At 42.9% G+C, this 22,043-nt stretch overlaps 1 protein-coding gene across 1 annotated transcript in view; it reads right to left on the bottom strand.

The window, feature by feature from the left end:
* snd1 (staphylococcal nuclease and tudor domain containing 1) overlaps positions 1-22,043 on the bottom strand; it is a 1,067,139-nt gene that overhangs the window by 783,912 nt on the left and 261,184 nt on the right. The window contains exon 12 of the mRNA XM_070897262.1: positions 11,859-11,959. Within this exon, the coding sequence (XP_070753363.1) occupies positions 11,859-11,959 (101 nt within the window). The remainder of the gene's footprint in view (positions 1-11,858; positions 11,960-22,043) is intronic.

Here is a 22,043-nt window from a genome sequence, read left to right as displayed (position 1 = left end):
CAGCTTCCATCAAACATTACCATGCAGCAACCTAACATTAGACTACACAGATAATAATGGTACCCAGGGGCCCCTTTCGTACGGCTGCAGCCAAATGAAGGAGTTCAGATTGCATCCAAAATTGCCAGCATAAACTCTGAAGGACTTGGTTTGTAAACAAACTAGAGATTAGGTTTCAACACCTTGTTTTACTTATTTCAATTTGCACTGTTTGCATACTTGCTATTCATAGTCATATTGATTTAATCTGGATAGCAAGAAACACTGATATTAAACCCTGGGAAAACCTTAAAATGGCACAAACCATCATCTTCAAGTCAACAGCTAGATAGGAATTTTGCATCAGAGTTGAAACATTTCTCTTCCACTTATCAGAACAGAGCTTCATACATTAAGCACTACAGCTGAACAAGGAAAATCTTAGACCAAGATTGTTGCTTTAACTTTAATGTAGTAAAACAACTCAACAATTCACCGGAGTGATCAAACAAAATTTTACACCCTTTAAAAGGGAAGTGGATAAATATTTGAAAAGAAAAATTGAAACGGATATGGAAAAATGTATGTTATATCCCAAATAAAGAACCTTTTACTTAAATCCAACACAACACCAGATTCCCAACATCGGAGAGAATGTGCCCAAGTGAGTAGCTCTTTCAAAGAGCAAGTGTGAAGAGCTGTAAAGTTCTTTGAGCCAATGACTCAACTATGGACTGCAAACTCATATTCATATTTCCAATGTTTGTGTAAGATAGGTTGAGAAGTGGGGCCAATGCAGGCTTTATGAAGGAAGGGGAAATTCCATTGCATGCATCCCATGGCGGGGGTGGGGGTGGCGGGGGGGGGGGGGGGGGGGAAGGGCGCAGCAGTAGGTAGTAGGTTTTCCTTTTTTCTACTTCAAATCTTCTTTTACCATTGATTAGTTTGTCTTGAGGATTACTATGATTAGTGATGGAGCATTTTGTGGTCATCTTGCTTTGGTCATCTTGCATCTTGCTTTACAAGGAGCTCTTTCATAGTGCTCAACAAAAATATATTCCAGTGAAAAAGAAGGGCGGTAAGAGAAGGGAGAACCAGCCGTGGATAACCAAGGAAATAAAGGAGAGTATCAAATTAAAAACCAATGCGTATAAGGTGGCCAAGGTTAGTGGGAAACTAGAAGATTGGGAAAATTTTAAACGACAGCAAAGAATGACTAAAAAAGCAATAAAGAAAGGAAAGATAGATTACGAAAGTAAACTTGCGCAAAACATAAAAACAGATAGTAAAAGCTTTTACCGATATATAAAATGGAAAAGAGTGACTAAAGTAAATGTTGGTCCCTTAGAAGATGAGATGGGGGATTTAATAATGGGAAATGTGGAAATGGCTGAGACCTTAAACAATTATTTTGCTTCGGTCTTCACAGTGGAAGACACAAAAACAATGCCAAAAAATTGCTGGTCACGGGAATGTGGGAAGGGAGGACCTTGAGACAATCACTATCACTAGGGAGGTAGTGCTGGACAGGCTAATGGGACTCAAGGTAGATAAGTCCCCTGGTCCTGATGAAATGCATCCCAGGGCATTAAAAAAAAGAGATGGCGGAAGTTATAGCAGATGTATTGGTTATAATCTACCAAAAGTCTCTGGACTCTGGGGAGGTGCCATCGGATTGGAAAGCAGCTAATGTAACGCCTCTGTTTAAAAAAGGGGGCAGGCAAAAGGCAGGTAACTATAGGCCTGGTAGTTTAACATCTGTAGTGGGGAAAACGCTTGAAGCTATCATTAAGGAAGAAATAGCGGGACATCTAGATAGGAATAGTGCAATCAAGCAGACGCAACATGGATTCATGAAGGGGAAATCATGTTTAACTAATTTACTGGAATTCTTTGAGGATACAATGAGCATGGTGGGTAGAAGTGTACCGATGGATGTGGTGTATTTAGATTTCCAAAAGGCATTCGATAAGGTGCCACACAAAAGGTTACTGCAGAAGATAAAGGTACGCGGAGTCAGAGGAAATGTATTAGCCTGGATCGAGAATTGGCTAACGAGCAGAAAGCAGAGAGTCGGGATAAATGGGTCCTTTTCAGGTTGGAAATCGGTGGTCAGTGGTGTGCCACAGGGATCGATGCTGGGACCACAACTGTTTACAATATACAAAGATGATCCTGGAAGTGGGGACAGAGTGTAGTGTAACAAAATTTGAAGATGACACTAAGATTAGTGGAAATGCGGGTTGTGTAGAGGACACAGAGAGGCTGCAAAGAGATTTAGATAGGTTAAGCGAATGGGCTAAGGTTTGGCAGATGGAATATAATGTCGGAAAATGTGAGGTCATCCATCTTGGAAAAAAAAACAGTAAAAGGGATTATTATTTGAATGGGGAGAAATTACAACATGCTGCGGTGCAGAGGGACCTGGGGGTCCTTGTGAATGAATCCCAAAAAGTTAGTTTGCAGGTGCAGCAGGTAATCAGGAAGGCGAATGGAATGTTGGCCTTCATTGAGAGAGGAATGGAGTACAAAAGCAGGGAGGTCCTGCTGCAACTGTACAGGGTATTGGTAAGGCCGCACCTGGAGTACTGCGTGCAGTTTTAGTCACCTTACTTAAGGAAGGATATACTAGCTTTGGAGGAGGTACAGAGTTGATTCACTCGGCTGATTCCGGAGATGAGGGGGTTACCTTCATGATAGATTGAGTAGACTGGGTCTTTACTCGTTGGAATTCAGAAGGATGAACGTAAGAACATAAGAATTAGGAACAGGAGTAGGCCATTTGCCCCTCAAGCCTGCTCCACCATTCAATAAGATCATGGCTGATCTGGTTGTGGACTCAGCTCCACTTACCCGCCCTCTCCCCGTAACCCTTAATTCCCTTATTGGTTAAAAATCTATCTATCTTTGACTTGAAAACATTCAATGAGCCAGCCTCAACTGCTTCCTTGGGCAGAGAATTCCACAGATTCACAACCCTCTGGGAGAAGAAATTCTTTCTCAACTCGGTTTTAAATTGGCTCCTCCGTATTTTGAGGCTGTGCCCCCTAGTTCTAGTCTCCCCCACCAATGGAAACAACCTCTCTGCCTCTATCTTGTCTATCCCTTTCATGATTTTAAATATTTCTATAAGATCACCCCTCATCCTTCTGAACTCCAACGAGTAAAGACCCAGTCTACTCAATCTATCATCATAAGGTAACCCCCTCATTTCTGGAATCAGCCTAGTGAATCGTCTCTGTACCCCCTCCAAATCCAGTATATCCTTCCTTAAGTAAGGTGACCAAAACTGCACGCAGTACTCCAGGTGCGGCCTTACCAATACCTTATACAGCTGCAGCAAGACCTCCCTGCTTTTGTACTCCATCCCTCTCGCAATGAAGGCCAACATTCCATTCGCCTTCCTGATTACCTGCTGCACCTGCAAACTAACCTTTTGGGATTCATGCACAAAGACTCCAAAAGAGTTTCATGCACAAGGACCCCCAGGTCCCTCTGCACCACAGCATGTTGTAATTTCTCCCCATTCAAATAATATTCCCTTTTACTGTTTTTTTTCCCCCAAGGTGGATGACCTCACACTTTCCGACATTGTATTCCATCTGCCAAACCTTAGCCCATTCGCTTAACCTATCCAAATCTCCTTGCAGCCTCTCTGAGTCCTCTACACAACCTGCTTTCCCACTAATCTTAGTGTCATCTGCAAATTTTGTTGCACTACACTCTGTCCCCTCTTCTAGGTCATCGATGTATATTGTAAACAGTTGTGGTCCCAGCACTGATCCCTGTGGCACACCACTAAACACTGATTTCCAACCGGAAAAGGACCCATGTATCCCGACTCTCTGCTTTCTGTTAGCCAGCCAATTCTCTATCCATGCTAATACATTTCCTCTGACTCCGCGTACCTTCATCTTCTGCAGTAACCTTTTGTGTGGCACCTTATCGAATGCCTTTTGGAAATCTAAATACACCACATCCATCGGTACACCTCTATCCACCATTCTCGTTATATCCTCAAAGAATTCCAGTAAGTTAGTTAAACATGATTTCCCTTTCATGAATCCATGCTGCGTCTGCTTGATTGCACTATTCCTATCTAGATGTCCCGCTATTTCTTCCTTAATGATAGTTTCAAGCACTTTCCCCACTCCAGATGTTAAACTAACCGGCCTATAGTTACCTGCCTTTTGCCTGCCCCCTTTTTTAAACAGAGGCGTTACATTAGCTGCTTTCCAATCCGATGGTACCTCCCCAGAGTCCAGAGAATTTTGGTAGATTATAACGAATGCATCTGCTTTAACTTCCGCCATCTCTTTTAATACCCTGGGATGCATTTCATCAGGACCAGGGGACTTGTCTACCTTCAGTCCCATTAGCCTGTCCAGCACTAACCCCCCAGTGATAGTGATTGTCTCAAGGTCCTCCCTTCCCACATTCCTGTGGCCTGCAAATTTTGGCATTGTTTTTGTGTCTTCCACTGTGAAGACGGAAGCAAAATAATTGTTTAAGGTCTCAGCCATTTCCACATTTCCCATTATTAAATCCCCCTTTTCATCTTCTAAGGGACCAACATTTACTTTAGTCACTCTTTTCCGTTTTATATATCTGTAAAAGCTTTTACTATCTGTTTTTATGTTTTGCGCAAGTTTACCTTCGTAATCTATCTTCCCTTTCTTTATTGCTTTTTTAGTCATTCTTTGCTGTTGCTTAAAATTTTCCCAATCCTCTAGTTTCCCACTAACCTTGGCCATCTTATACACATTGGTTTTTGATTTGATACTTTCCTTTATTTCCTTGGTTATCCACGGCTGGTTATCCCTTCTCTTGCCACCCTTTTTCACTGGAATATATTTTTGTTGCGCACTATGAAAGAGCTCCTTAAAAATCCTCCACTGTTCCTCAATTGTGCCACCGTTTAGTCCTTGTTTCCAGTCTACTTTAGCCAACTCTGCCCTCATCCCACTGTAGTCCCCTTTGTTTAAGCATAATACGCTCGTTTCTGACACAACTTCCTCATCCTCAATCTGCATTACAAATCCAACCATATTGTGATCACTCATTCCGAGAGGATCTTTTACTAGGAGATCATTTTTTTTTCCTGTCTCATTACAAAGGACCAGATCTAAGATGGCTTGCTCCCTTGTAGGTTCTGTTACATACTGTTCTAAGAAACAATCCCGTATGCATTCTATGAATTCCTCCTCCAGGCTACCCCGTGCGATTTGATTTGACCAATCGATATGTAGTTTAAAATCCCCCATGACTACTGCCGTTCCTTTTTCACATGCCTCCATTATTCCCTTGATTATTGTCCGCCCCACCGTGAAGTTATTATTTGGGGGCCTATAAACTATGCCGACCAGTGACTTTTTCCCCTTACTATCTCTAATCTCCACCCACAATGATTCAACATTTTGTTCATTGGAGCCAATATCATCCCTCACAACTGCCCTGATATCATCTTTTATTAACAGAGCTACCCCACCTCCTTTCCCTTCTTGCCTATCTTTCTGAATCGTCAGATACCCCTGTATGTTTAATTCCCAATCTTGGCCACCTTGCAACCATGTTTCTGTAATGGCCACCAAATCATACCCATTTGTAATGATTTGTGCCGTCAACTCATTTACTTTATTTCGAATGCTGCGTGCATTTCGGTAGAGTGTTTTCATCCTAGTTTTTAAACCATGATTTTTAGTTTTGACCCTTCCTGCAGCCCTTTTATATTCAGTGGCCCTTTTTGTTTCTTGCCTTTGGTTTCTCTGCCCTCCACTTTTACTCATCTCTTTTCTGTCTTTTGTTTTTGTCTCCTTTTTGTTTCCCTCTGTCTCCTGTATTGGTTCCCATCCCCCTGCCATATTAGTTTAACTCCTCCCCAACAGCACTAGCAAACACTCCCCCGAGGACATTGGTTCCGATCCTGCCCAAGTGCAGACCGTCCAGTTTGTACTGGTCCCACCTCCCCCAGAACCTGTTCCAATGCCCCAGGAATTTGAATCCCTCCCTGTTGCACCACTGCTCAAGCCACGTATTCATCTGTGCTATCCTGTGATTCCTACTCTGACTAGCACGTGGCACTGGTAGCAATCCCGAGATTACTACTTTTGAGGTCCTACTTTTTAATTTAGCTCCTAGCTCCTTAAATTCGTCTCGTAGGACCTCATCCCTTTTTTTTTACCTATGTCGTTGGTACCAATATGCACCACGACAACTGGCTGTTCTCCCTCCCTTTTTCGAATGTCCTGCACTCGCTCGGAGACATCCTTGACCCTTGCACCAGGGAGGCAACATACCATCCTGGAGTCTCGGTTGCGGCCGCAGAAATGCCTATCTATTCCCCTTATGATTGAATCCCCCATCACTATCGCTCTCCCACTCTTTTTCATGCCCTCCTGTACAACAGAGCCAGCCACGGTGCCATGAACTTGGCTGCTGCTGCTCTCCCCTGATGAGTTATCTCCCTCAACAGCACTCAAAGCAGTGTATCTGTTTTGCAGGGGGATGACCAGATGGGACCCCTGCACTACCTTCTTTGTACTACTCTTCCTGATGGTCTTCCATTCCCAAGCTGGCTGTGGATCCTTCTCATGCGGTAAGACCAACTCACTACACGTGCCACTTATGTCATTCTCAGCATCGTGGATGCTCCAGAGTGAATCCACCCTCCAATTCTGCAACACGGTCCGTCAGGAGATGGAGGTGGATACACTTCTCACACACGTAGTCCTCAGGGACACCGGAAGTGTCCGAGTTCCCACATGGTACAGGAGGAGCATAACACGTGACCGAGCTCTCTTGCCATGCCTTAACCCTTAGATACCCTTAAATTGGTAACAACAATGTTACAGGTTACTTACTGATATAAAAAAGAAAAAAAAAAGCTACTCACCAATCACCAGCCAATCACTTACCCCCTTGGCTGTGACGTCACCTTTTGATTCCTTTCTACTTCTTTTTTGCCTTCTCTCCCCCCTGTAGCTGCACCGGTACGCCTTTTATAGGCCGCTCCGACGCTGCTCCCGCCTCTCACCAACTGCCGCTGCCTGTGGAACACCCGCTGGGCCTTTATAGGCCGCTCAGACGCTGCTCCCGCCTCTCGCCAACTACCGCTGCCTGTGGAACACCCGCTGAGCATTTATAGGCCGCTCAGACGCTGCTCCCGCCTCTCCAACTGCCGCTGCTTGTGGAACACCCGCTGGGCCTTTATAGGCCGCTCCGGCCTCTCGCCAACTGCCGCTGCCTGTGGAACACCCGCTGGGCCTTTATAGGCCGCTCCGACGCTGCTCCCGCCTCTCACCAACTGCCGCTGCCTGTGGAACACCCGCTGGGCCTTTATAGGCCGCTCCGATGCTGCTCCTGCCTCTCACCAACTGCCGCTGCCTGTGGAACACCCACTGGGCCTTTATAGGCCGCTCCGATGCTGCTCCTGCCTCTCGCCAACTGCCGCTGAGGGATGATCTTATAGAAACATTTAAAATAATGAATGGGATAGACAAGATAGAGGCAGAGAGGTTGTTTCCACTGGTCAGGGAGACTAGAACTAGGGGACACAGCCTCAAAATACAGGGGAGCCAATTTAAAACCGAGTTGAGAAGGAATTTCTTCTCCCAGAGGGTTGTGAATCTGTGGAATTCTCTGCCCAAGGAAGCAATTGTGGCTAGCTCATTGAATGTATTCAAATCACAGATCGATAGATTTTTAACCAATAAGGGAATTAAGGGTTATGGGGAGCGGGCGGGTAAGTGGAGCTGAGTCCACGGACAGATCAGCCATGATCTTATTGAATGGCGGAGCAGGCTCGAGGGGCTAGATGGCCTACTCCTGTTCCTAATTCTTATGTTCTTATGTGATCAGCAATAACTGTCTATGCAGCTGGGGACTGGATAGTCCACTGGGTTAGAACCATGTCCTTGTACCTCTGGAACCTGGCAGCAGAGACCGATGCGATAAATCTCTCTTTTGCTGCTGTAAAGATCTGATGTGATGAGTTTGGGCAGTCTGAATGCAGAGCATTGTCCCCATCAGCTTGTGACCCCCGATTTGGAAAACAGACACTAACTTGCCAATCTAACTCAGAGGCCACTGATTTCTGGTTTTGGAAATGAAAAATGTCTCCCCATTGCATTAACAGAATACTCTGATGTTGGGAATCTGGCGTTGTGTTGGATTTAAATCAAAGGATCTTTATTTGGGATATAACATACCATACATGACCTGGGAGTGCTTGTTGCTGATACTGGATGCCCGCACTGCACACTTAAAACACAAAAACAGTAGAGATTCCAGAGCATGAAATAAATTGATGTGGTCCATCGAGATTGCCCCAAGATCTGGTCTTGGCCGCTCCCTCAATCTGCTGAGGCACTATTTCAGGAAGAATCCCCAGGCATTTTGTTTGCGGGGAGGGGGGAGCACTTTTAACATTTCTATAACCTTCAATTTCATTTCTCAACAGATACTGATTCAGCTCCTTTTACAGGCACCTTATTGACTAAGTCAACTACTGTCTTAGTTTATTTCACTTTTTCTTTCTCACCTTCTTTCAGGTTTGCAAAATTTTGTATGTGTCCTCTTGTCCCATGCTCAATATCCGCCTACATTCTTTTTTTTTTTTTAATTGTCTGGCCCGAATGGGGCACCTACGCTCCCGAGCCCATGTCCAGGCAACTCAGACCTGCTGCCACTTGTACTTCTTAGTCATTGGTTTGTTCTATTTGAATTTTGGCCTGGGAGTTTAGAAATAGTCTTCAAGGGTGGATAAATTCTAAATTGGAAGGCTCATCAGAAGCTTGGGATATAGGCAAATTAACAGAAACGTGGATTTTAAACTTGGTGATCCAGCGGCTAATGGTACACACTTGTTGGTCTTAAACGGTATTATGAATTCTGCTGCCACCATTGTTTCAGGTAGGACATCCCATATCTTTACAACCCTCCACAAAAATATTTTGTCCAATCTCCTTCCTTTATACATCCGGATACCCACTTGGCAATCAGGGAAAACCTCTCAATTTTGAACACAACCATCAGATCTCCTCTTAGCCTTCACTGGTCTACTGAAAAGAGGTCTAATTTCTCTGGTCTCTCTAGCTAAAGCAATAGTATCCCTGCAAGTGAGAAACCATTCATGTGTTTTGACAGTTTGGTAACTGTAAATTCATCCCAAATGTCATATCTAAAAGGAAACAGATCTTTCTCTTTCTCTGCTCCCCCATTCTAAAAAAAGGGAAGAAAGCACATCACATACCATAGTATACAAGTAACTTTGTACTGTTGCATTATAGCTAGAATATACTTGCTAAAAAGCAACATCATCTTCATATCACCTTCAGATGGTATCCTTGAATTTTACCATTGTTTTAAAGTTTTATTCAGCAGCTCTGGCATCATAAATACAGTTATGTGGAGGTTCAATTCTATGTGAAACCTATCTAGAGTAAGGCACATTGTCTCGACACCAGGAGGATGGGATGAAGCAAAAAAGGCCTTAATGGTTGCCTGCCTTTTTTTTAAATGGCTTGTGAAGGTCAAATCCCAAAAAGACATCAGTAACAAAGAAGTGTGATGCACAAGATTGCTTTTCGAAAGCTTCTGCACACAAGGGGATAGTTTGCAAAGGTTCGGTAATCTTGGAATGAGCAACGGTTCCCTTCTTACAACTCTTCTTTTTGTGGAAGTCTTTGCCTTGGAACTGTAACTAATGCAAATGACAAATTACCCATCATTTACAGAACCAGAGCTGTTGCAGCATATCTTAGGCTGTAGAAAATTTGACCAGATGAGCTTTTTCACACCCCAACACAACTTGTACAAGTGTTTCAGCTTCTAACCATCAATGTTAAATGCATTAGAAATTGTCCTGCTTGTATTTGCTTCCAATTGCATTTAATTATGTTGCTTACTGTACCCACAAAACAATCAATTTGCATCATTACAGATTCTACCCTGAAAGAGATACGTAAAGGTGAAAGTTCCAGAAACTGTTAAACTTTTCTTCGACTCTCCTCTTAACAAAAGGTGATACCCGGGGGAAAAACACCATGGTGTCAAACATTTATTATTGTCTGACTGGATTTATCAGAGGACATTTTTTTTGTTCTATTCTGCTCTACAAGACATTTGACCATCTATATCAATGTGTTCAATCGACCTCAGTTATGCAGCTTACTTTTAAAATGGTATTAACCTACCTTCAATTACTTTTAATACTTGTTTCTGCTATGGTATACAAGGAATGATTTCTGAATCATTAATCTAACTTGAAAATTAATCTTATACACTTGCCCTCGAATTCTACAGTTAGTTAAAAAGAAAGTATTTTCCATAAAAAAATTATTCTATTGCTAATTTTCCCCCCCCAATCAAGGTATTTTCCTATTCACCACTTCAGCAATGTTTTTTTATGGAGAGGTACCAGAGCAGCTCCATTTATTTGTAAAGCTGCTTTGGACATGACTGGAAGACAATCGGAGCCAGAAAACGTTTGTACTGGCTGGGTATGGTGCTGTACCCAGCAAGTAATGAACCTTCACTACTCGGGTGCCTTCAAGCTGGATTCCAAGCATGTCTAAAGCACCGACTGCTACAGGAGAGAAGGGAAGTGCACAGAGATGAGCAGAACGAGTTTTCATTGATAGAGATCAATGAGAAATTTACATCTAAAAATGCTGAAGGGCACCAATTATGCAGATATGAGCAGGCTATTTGACTCGGATTATGGGCGCAGAAAGTGAGTTTCAGGTTTAAATTTAAACAAGCTCCAAGGATTACTCTCTTTCCACTCTCTCGCTATTTCAACCTGTCCCTGAATAGTGGATGTGTGCAGCAGACTCCAAGCAAAATCTGTGACTCCAGGATTTGAGCTGTACAGTTGAGCAGCAGACAACAGCACCCTTCCCCCACGAGTCATACAGACATAAGGGAGCCTAAAACACAGCACTGCACCCATCTGTTCAAGTTATACAAATCTCCCTTGGAAGGGGAAGCAACACCATACTCTATTCTTGTGCAGTATTTATAGGACAGGATTGCTCGAGTTTCAGGTTTAAAACTTAAATTGTGTGCATCAACAGCATAGTTTTAATCCAACAGGTTTTTGTTTTGCATAGGAGAAGAAAGTTTCACCTCAAAATGATTAACGCTGCAACACTGATGCTCGTGAAAATGTACACAGATGAGGAGTGCAAATGCACTGGGTGGGCACAACATGGGGAGGGACATATGTTCCATTTTAGTTCATTTATTGAATTCACTTTAAAGAACAGGCGATGTCCATTCATTTACATTTGGGCAGGAGTTCTAGGCTAAGAGTCAATGGTGCAAACAACAAACACACAGTTCTTCCCCATCCACCTCCAACTGCCAATGGCTCATGGAACAGCAGTTCCGGTTGGATTATTGAATCACGAGGAATAAATTCAACATCTGATTTATAAGATTTATCCACAGCACATTATTGTCCACAGATGCTATATAACATTTTATTTAAGGAAAACAAGAATTATTGGAATAATTTTTGCAATCTTTACTGCATCGTAGGAATGAGCACTGCAACACCCACGTTCCCCACAGATATCAATCCCACACACTAATCTGAGTAAGGAACAATCGTTCAGCATATTGACATTTTCAGGAATTGACATTTTGGAAGTTGCATGCACTTAAGCCCCAAAAGACCCTCTTTTGCAACTCTCCAGACTGCATGGTGTTAAAACAAATTAAATAACCAGAAACGTTATTGTTGCACCAGCTAGATGCGGCAAATTCTACACCCCCATTTTCCCCACAGCTAAGTCTCCTGTGATCAAATTATCTTCAAGAAAAAAAAAGCATTAACAGCTTCTCCTGGAGATCTGCCCCAGCTCTGATCTACTCACATTCCGCCAATAGTAACTGTGGAACAGGTGCGTTCAGGGAATGCTGGGGTCACGTTTGTAGATGGGGTGGCTTGTCTGATGTAGTCCACTGTTACATTAACCTAATGAACAAGAAAGAAGACTCAGATCAGCTTCAGGCATATCAAATTAATCTAATTTGTGTCAGCAAGCATGGTGCCAAATTTGGAGAACACTTATAGCCGGTAGAGATGAAAAGGAAAACCGCAAATGCTGGAGATCTGAATTGAAAATGTTGGATACCCACAAGTCAGTTAGCATCTGTTAGAGAAAGATGGACACTTCATACAACCAAATATTTTGAGAGCAATCAATCACATTTCAGCCAACACAAACCATATAAAATACTTAGATCAAAAGTAAACAATATATTAAAAAAAGTTAAAAGAATACTGGGTATTAAAGGATTTGACAGAGTAGCAAGAAAGGAACTATTTCCTCTGGTGGTGCATAACCTTAAAATTAGAGGTAGGAAATTCTGGGATGATTTCAAGAAGCACTTCTTCACACTGAGTAGCAAAAATCTGGAACACCTTCAAAAAGCTCTTGAGGCTAGGTCAGTTTTGAAATTTTCAAAATGGAAATTGATCGATTTCTGTTAGGCATAGGTATTAAAGTATTAGATATTAAAGTATTCCAGAAGGCAATTGTTACAAGGTGCCACATAAAAGGTTACTGCACAAGATAAAAGTTCACAGGGTTGGGGGTAATATATTGGCATGCATAGAGGATTGGCTTACTAACAGAAAACAGAGTCGAGATAAATGGTTCATTCTCTGGTTGGCAACCAGTAACTAGTGGGGGTGCTGCAGAAATCAGTCTTACAATCTATATAAACGACTTGGAGGAAGGGACTGAGTGTAACGTAGCCAAGTTTGCTGACGATACAAAGATTGGAGGAAAAGCAGTGTGCGAGGAGGACACAAAAAATCTGCAAAAGGATACAGACAGGCTAAGTGAGTGGCCAAAAATTTGGCAGATGGAGAATAATGTTGGAAAGTGTGAGGTCATGCACGTTGGCAGAAAAAAATCAAAGAGCAAGTTATTATTTAAATGGAGAAAGATTGCAAATTGCCGCAGTACAGCGGAACCTGGGGGTACTTGTGCATGAAACGCAAAAGGATAGTTATGAAGGTACAGCAAGTGATCGGGAAGGCCAATGGTTTCTTGACCTTTATTGCAAAGGGGATGGAGTATAAAAGCAGGGAAGTCTTGCTACAGCTATATAAGTTATTGGTGAGGCCACACATGGAATACTGCGTGCAGTTTTGGTTTCCATATTTACCAAAGGATATACTTGCTTTGGAGACAGTTCAAAGGTGGTTCACTAGGTTGATTCCGGAGATGAGGGGGATGACTTATGAGGAAAGGTTGAGTAGGTTGGGCCTCTACTCATTGGAATTCAGAAGAATAAGAGGTGATCTTAACGAAACGTATAAGATGATGAGGAGGCTTGACAAGGTGGATGCAGAGAGGATGTTTCCACTGATGGGGGAGACTAGAACTAGAGGGCATGATCTTAGAATAAGGGACCGCCCATTTAAAACTGGGATGAGGAGAAATTTCTTCTGAGGGTTGTAAATCTGTGGAATTTGCTGCCTCAGAGCTGTGGAAGCTGGGACATTGAATAAATTTAAGATTGAAATGGACAGTTTCTTAAACGATAAGGGGATAAAGGGTTATGGGGAATGGGCGGGGAAGTGGAGCTGAGTCCATGATCAGATCAGCCATGATCTTATTGAATGGCGGAGCAGGCTCGAGGGGCCACATGGCCTACCCCTGTTCCTATTTCTTATGTTCTTAAGGGTTACGGAACCAAGGCGGGTAAATTTAGTTAAGATACAGATCAACCGTGATCTGATTAAATGGCGGAACAGGCCCGAGGGGCTGAATGGCCTACTCCTGTTGCTATGTTCCTATTTCTTTATAGAGATTTTTCTAATCTTGAGTTAACCATGGGGAGGTGGCAAGCATTTCATGGAAACTCAATTAATTAGCTTCTAATTAATCCCACAACCTATTTGAATTATTTTGGCACACGGAGCATCTGAGCAGCAAACTTGGACAGAACAGGCCAGATTACTAGCTAAAGATTACAATTGTGTTCCAGATTACCTGCGAGTTCGCATGTAGATAAAAATCTGAAATTGCCACACAATGCATCAATCAACCTCTCTCCTCTCTTACTGGCTGACCTGCTATGCATTTGCAGCATTTTCTGTGTTTAATTTCAGTAATCGTGGCGTATACATTACACAGCGCATGAGTTAACTGCAGCACTTAAAATTCCTGTTTTCTCTCAACTTATGATTTTGGCCAATATTTTAAAGGGCAAAAATCACAGCATACTCAGCGAGAGAGGAGACACACCAGAGAGAATCCGTGACCTCCAGGGAACTATGGTAGAACACCTTAGTAGCCCTCGAAAATAAAAAGCTTGACCACCCCTATGCCTGCACTCCTAACATTTACTCAACTTATTTGATTACTCCAGTGCTAGTCGAAAATAAGCATGGCAAACTCTACATGGCAAGTGGTTAAAATACAAGGAAAGTGTGCGGGCTTGATGGGGACGGGCACTTTTTGTTCAAAGCATTCACCTGTTTCACATTAGAGACATTTTCTTACCAGACCACCACCTTAGACATCCTCAAAATGATGCAGGCTCTCTTCCCATCCCTCCTCCCACCTAGCAGGCAGATCCATTAACATCCATTACAGAGTGCATTCCTCTACATAGCAGAGAAGGACCACTAAACAGCAGTAGGTACGATCAAGGGCTGCAACTGGCATTGCACATTGAACACCACCCTCCTTTAAAGGATTTTTTTTGTTGCACTGAATGATTACCTAGTTTCCTAATATAGTTTATCTTTCTTGGTATATAGAAGAACAACTTGCATTTATATAGTGCTTTTCACGACCCTTGGACATCCCTAAGCACTTTACAGCCAATTAGTACTTCTGAAGTATAGTCACTGTTGTAATGTAATGCAGCCATTTTGCACACTATAGGGTCAAGTTTCAGCCTGAGTTGCTCCTATTTTTTCGGAGCAGCTAGTTAAGAATGGAGTATCCTGGAAATTGCAATTCTCGGCATTTAGTTTGCTCCAGTTCTAGTGAGTTAGAACAGTTTCATTTTAGAACAGATTTTTTTTCGAAAAGGGGGCGTGTCCAGCCACTTATGCCTGTTTTGCAAGTTTAGGCAGCAAAAACTTACTCCAAACTAACTTAGAATGGAGTAAGTGTAGATTTTTGTACGTTCAGAAAAACCATGCCTACACTTAGAAATCAGGCGTAGGGAATGAGAGATGGGGAGGGAAGTTTACAAACATTAAACACGTCACTTTTACAAATAAAGAGCTATCATCAATAATAAATGATAAATAAATCAATAAATAAACCAATAAATCAATCAAAAAAAATTTAAAAATAATTTTTAAAAATCACTCAATAAATAAAAAAATATTTCGACTCACCTACTGCAGTACCAGGGAGGAGAGGGCCGGGGGCGGGGGGGGGGGAAAGAGAGAGAAGAGAGAGAGAAGAGAAAAGAGAAGGGAGAAGAGAAGAGAGGACCGGGTGGGGGAGGGGAGGAGGAGGAGGAGGAGGAGGAGGAGACGACGACGACGCCAGGCCCCACCGAGGACTTTGGGCGGGGTCCGCACGCAGCCGATGCTGGGCTGCCGCCGATGCAGACGTCTCTTCGGGAGGGGCCCGCCCCCGAGAGGCCGGGCGGGCAGGCCCCGTCGCCGACGAAGCCGGGCCCCGCTGAGGACTTCGGGCGGGGCCCGCACGCCAAAGATGGCGGCAACTTTTCGGGCAGGGCCCGCCCCCAACAAGATGCCGTGCGGACGGGCCCTGCTGACAAGGTAAGATGCGTCAGGCCACTCGGCCCGGGATAGGGGCGACGTCCCTTCGGCCTGGGATAGGGTCGTCGCCCGGGAGACAGGACGCGTTGGGAGGGCCAGGAGCTACTGCGCACGCACGCAGCTGCCAGCACTGTTTTTGGCGCAGGGCTGTAGCTCCGCCCCCAGCAGCTCCTGCTGCACTGCGCCAAGCTAGAAACGGGCCTACAGCTATCAGAGAATCGCGAGGCAAGCATTTGGCGCAAGTTTTATTCTACAAATTAGGCGGGCCTCTCCGATGTGCGCTGTTCTAGCGGGAGTCCGAAACTTGAGCCCAAGATCCCACAAACAGCAGTGCCAAAATGAGGAAATTCTACTGCTCTTTGAAATAGTGCCATGGAATGTTTTACGTCCAAAAGAGACAAAAATAATTATGTTATTAATGTGACAACACCAAAACAGATTGGTTTCAAAAAGTAATAAAGGACTTGGTAAAAAGGCAGGAAGAATATGAAGCTTTTTGGTAAAAGCAGAAATCTAGATCCTACTACACATGATACATCTATATCCACACAATTGTTCTGAACTGTAAATCAATGATGTGTTTAGTAAGAAAACAGAGGAACATCATTCAACCAAGAACTTGCTGTGGGCCTCAATGACATGCCACATCTGTTACAGAATTAAACAGCAAGTATATTTCTGGGTGTTTGCAGGAGGTATAGTTGAAGGAACCATATGGCCTTTTTTGGAGTGGTTTGGGCCGGGGGCAGGGCGGAGATGGGTTTGACTTGTTACATTGTTTTTAAATACTGATGTACAAGTAGTGAACAACTGTCTATGATATGTTTTTCAGCTTCGGATACTACTTCACGTATGCATCCCTGCAACTGCGCCATTAAAAAAAATAAGGCTTGCGGCGTTGATGCGAGAATGGCTCCAGTATACTGCAGATCAGAACTTTGGCTCTCAACCAAAAGTTAAGGATTCTTGCAGTAACTAGTGAATTGTGCAGCCGATTTTCCATTCACCAAATAACCTACGTTTTAATCTCAAAAATCATTTTAGTTTGAGAATCCATTTCAAATAGTTCATTTTAAATGAATGCTCCCAATTATTTTTTAAATTACTGTCCCCAAAAAGGGAGCATCAGAGTGGGAATTGAGAGTCAAGGATAAGTAAAGCATCGTTCTTCATGCTCAGCCTTAAAAAGAGCACAAAGGCAGCTACTATAAACCACTGAATAGTTAAGTTTACTCTAAAAGAAAATTAATTCTTGAAATATGGAAAGGCAAAGGTAGGAAGTAGATTTAGCACAATACTCAAGAGCAAAGTCACCGTTGGACCCTCCTTTACAAGTTGCTTGGCCCTGCTACTGCAACAATATACTATACACAAGATAGGAAAGGGCACATACTTAATATAATTGAAATGTAGCTGACAGGCAGTTTCCCACCTCGTTTAACTGCAGTGGTTGAGTGAAATGGCAGTCACGTTCATCAGTGAGGCAACAGTATAACTCAAAGCAGACCAGTGCAAAAGAAAGGACAGGTTTACCATACCATTAGGGACCCTTTTCAAAATCATTTATTGAAGAAATGTATAATCATTAATGCTTTTTAATACACAAGAGAGCTGCACCACGTGCTCATAATGGATTTACTATCAGACGGTGCACAATTGGATCACTGCTCCGCTGGCAAGGTATGGGTAGAATTATATTTGGTCCTTTATCATTGTGACTGCATGACCACACTGCTCAATGAAGTATAGAAATGACAATCACCATTTAATGGCCGATTGACTGTTGCCCTTTACAGGGCCAACTTCAACAGCAAACGTCTGTTCTTGAATTGAAACTTATAGCACTTCGCAAAACTCCAGGATCCTCCAATGTTGTGAACATCACTGGTGATTTTTAAAGTAATGAGGGGCAACTCCTGTAAATTCCAGATTGCTGAAGCATCAATAATAACAAGATGTTACAGTTGAATGTGCCCTGTAACCTAACCCTCAAACATAAAATTCAGACTGCCAACCAATTTAACATTATTAGTGAGAATGATCAGAGTCACTGAATCAAAACAACACAATTTGCATGGTGCAATGTACTGGAAACTGCATACACTGACAAGTGATAGGATGTAGAATTGCAACTACAATTCGCCAGAAATGTAGTCCCTATGGTTACTTGGTCCCGAGGGGAGCTGAATAAGTTGGGTAGACTCTCGAGACTGTGATATGTGGGAAACCACAAGTTTCAGTCAGCACAAATCCCAACTCAACAACTTAAGAACAAACACACTTCAAAATGAATTAATGACAATGAAATCGATAAGCATCAATAGCACAATTATGCTTAACCCAATTAATAGTGGCACCACCTAAAACTCAATCTTTATAAGTGTTTGAAGAACCTCAAAAGGTAAAGGAAGGCAGTGTTGACCGAAATTAAATTAAGCATTTTCCCTTTTTTAATACAATGCCCTTACTCTAACGAACATTTATTACTATACGGTTAAGAGATTTCGTACAACAGCCATCTTGCCATTGAATTAAATCAGTAAATCAGCATCATTTGTTCTGCATTGAGTTGTGTGTATGGGATCCCACTCGTTGAAACTGGGGCAACAGTGCCCCAAACTCATTTCACAGGCAGTCCCCAGTCACACGTCCCCGATTAACACAGACAGATGCCTATATCGGGCAAATGGCACTACCCATTTGCCAATGCACCATATTAAGCGTGCCAACTACTTTGGGCAGTTCAAACAGCTGTTTGCACCATGTTTAAGTGTGATTACCTGTCATTAAGTCCTAAATGTCCATGGCCTCCAGAACTCCTGGTCACTGCTGCAAGTCATCCTTGCCAGATTGCTGCACTGGACACCTTCCGACACGACACAACATAACAGATTGACCAGCTCTTAAACATATCCAGGTCTCTAATTTTTTTTAAATTGGTAACTTATTGCCCTATGCAGTTTCACATTCTGGAGCCTAACAATTACTCATTATACTGCAGTGATTGGGTATGCCATGCTGTAAAGTTCTGAAAGCCTTTAGTAAATAATGACAACCTGGGAGGAGATGTAACTGTTGAAACAGCTGATGCCAAGTATCTTCAGCACAATCGCTGCTGTTCTGGCAGTTATTCTATAAATCGTAAGATCTCTGTGGGTCTGGTTCTGGGTGCAGGGGAAGCATGAATTTTGATTTATTTGTAAGAATTGACCATGTGGAGAGAAATAAGATTATGACTAGTTAGTTGATTTTTTTTACTTAGAGAATTTTGCTTGGTTATGTTTCTTTGTCTGAACATGCCTTGAAAAAGTGTATTTCTACCTCAAGAATAGGCCGTGTCTTGCTGGAGCAGGGCATGCTGTTAGTTAAACTTTTTGCTGCACCCTTAATAGTTTTTTGTGCTGAAGCTTGCTGGAAGTATGAGCCGATAATGGCGTGGCAAGAGCAATAGGGCATCTAGGACCTCAATGGACAGCAAAACCAACAGTGCATCTTCTTAGCCAATGAGATTCAAGGACTGAGAAAGAAACAGGGACGATAGAGAAGTAGGGTGAATTAGAGTCAAATCAGGTACAAAATGAGAAAAACTAGTGGAAAGAAATATTGCATTGAGAGAAAAAAAGACAAAGAAAAAGAAAAGAAACTGTAAAATTTGAGTTATTACTTAAAAAAAAATCTAACATGCAGGAATGAGTGAGCCATTTAAATTGTTCCCTTCAGGATGAGAGGTGTTGCTTGGCATTGCATTAATAATTAGCACATTGTTAAAAGTGGACTTGTGCTCTTAATTATAAGGCTTAACTTTCTGTGGCAAGTTTAATGGGCAATTAATGTACAAATCCAGAAAGTTCTTAAAAATAACCGGACAGCCAAGGGTGAGATGCCATTAGTGCTAAGCAAACAGCAGAGCGGCATAAATCAACCAGCAAGTTCTAGAGCTTCACAATTCATGGCGGATCTCTTAATCCCCTGAAATTGCTAGCCTATTTGTGCATTAATAATGGCCCAATATTTTTTCAGCAAGATCCAGCCCATTAAGTCATGAAGTAATGCTGAGTGTTCTTGTAAAAGAGCCAGCTTGTGTCGCTAAAGTGACTACTTTCAGTTAAGGCAAAACAAAATAATTATCCCATCACTGCTTTGACACAGGACAGTAACCTGGGACTACCCTGGCCACGTCTACCAGCCATCATGTATAGCAGGCAAATCGCATTCACATGAAGTTTTTAAGAAGTAATTTTTCCAATCCTTTACTCTTATAGCAAACATGGGATTATTATGAGATGAATGGAAAGATCCACTTAGAAATCTGTGTTCTTGTACCTTTGCAGACTGGTATGCAGGGACACTGTCTAAGTGGCAGTGGGGTAATAATCATGGAAGGTTGAAACATAGAAATAGATGCAGGAGTAGGCCATTCGGCCCTTCGAGCCTGCACCGCCATTCAATGAGTTCATGGCTGAACATGCAACTTTCAGTACCCCATTCCTGCTTTCTCGCCATACCCCTTGATCCCCCTAGTAGTAAGGACTACATCTAACTCCTTTTTGAATATATTTAGTGAATTGGCCTCAACAACTTTCTGTGGTAGAGAATTCCACAGGTTCACCACTCTCTGGGTGAAGAAGTTTCTCCTCCTCTCAGTCCTAAATGGCTTTCCCCTTTTCCTTAGACTGTGACCCCTGGTTCTGGACTTCCCCAACATTGGGAACATTCTTCCTTCCCTGTCTAAACCTGTCAGAATTTTAAACGTTTCTATGAGATCCCCTCTCATTCTTCTGAACTCCAGTGAATACAAGCCCAGTTGATCCAGTCTTTCTTGATATGTCAGTCCCCACCATCCCGGGAATCAGTCGGGTGAACCTTCGCTGCACTCCCTCAATAGCAAGAATGTCCTTCCTCAAGTTAGGAGACCAAAACTGTACACAACACTCCAGGTGTGGCCTCACCAAGGTCCTGTATGACTGTAGTAACACCTCCCTGCCCCTGTACTCAAATCCCCTTGCTATGAAGGCCAACATGCCATTTGCTTTCTTAACCGCCTGCTGTACCTGCATGCCAACCTTCAATGACTGATGTACCATGACGCCCAGATCTCGTTGCAGCTCCCCTTTTCCTAATCTGTCACCATTCAGATAATAGTCTGTCTTTCTGATTTTACCACCAAAGTGGGTAACCTCACATTTATCCACATTATACTTCATCTGCCATGCATTTGCCCATTCACCTAACCTATCCAAGTCACTCTGCAGCCTCATGGCATCCTCCTCGCAGTTCACACTGCCACCCAACTTAGTGTCATCCGCAAATTTGGAGATACTACATTTAATCCCCTCGTCTAAATCATTAATGTACAATGTAAACAGCTGGGGCCCCAGCACAGAACCTTGTGGTACCCCACTAGTCACTGCCTGCCATTCTGAAATGTACCCATTTACTCCTACTCTTTGCTTCCTGACTGCCAACCAGTTCTCAATCCACGTCAGCACACTACCCCCAATCCCATGTGCTTTAACTTTGCACATTAATCTCTTGTGTGGGACCTTGTCGAAAGCCTTCTGAAAGTCCAAATACACCACATCAACTGGTTCTCCCTTGTCCACTCTACTGGAAACATCCTCAAAAAATTCCAGAAGATTTGTCAAGCATGATTTTCCTTTCATAAATCCATGAAGAAAAGGAAAGGATTATAAAATCAGATTCAATTTCTTTCATGAGAAATAAATCTTGAGAAAGCTAAAGTGATGCAGAAAGGCATCAAAAAAATTCATAAGCTACAGTACTGGCAGCACAAAATTGAGATTTGAGAGATTCAACCGTAAACACTATTGTGTTGCATACACAGGACGTGGTATTTATTTTCCCTTCACTATAAACAACCACAAATCCTTTCAAATAAAACCTTGGACATGAGCTGTCTTTCAAATGGTCTTCCATACCATCATCATAGGCAGTCCCTCGGAATCGAGGAAGACTTGCTGCCAATCCTGAAGTGAGTTCTTTGGTGGCTGTACAGTCCAATATGCGAGCCACAGACTCTGTCACAGGTGGGACAGATAGTCGTTGAGGGAAGGGGTGGGTGGGACTTGTTTGCCGCATGCTCTTTGCGCTGCCTGCGCTTGATTTCTGCATGCTCTCGGCGTTGAGACTCGAGGTGCTCAGCGTCCTCTCGAATACACTTCCTCCACTTAGGGCGGTCTTGAGCCAGGGACTTCCAGGTGTCAGTGGGGATGTCGCACTTTATTAGGGTGTCCTTGTAGCGTTTCCGCTGCCCACCTTTGGCTCGTTTGCCGTG

This window comes from Pristiophorus japonicus, chromosome 13 (assembly GCF_044704955.1).
Source record: "Pristiophorus japonicus isolate sPriJap1 chromosome 13, sPriJap1.hap1, whole genome shotgun sequence".
In the NCBI taxonomy this organism is placed as follows: Eukaryota; Metazoa; Chordata; class Chondrichthyes; family Pristiophoridae; genus Pristiophorus; species Pristiophorus japonicus.
This window is presented reverse-complemented; position numbering and strand designations above follow the sequence as displayed.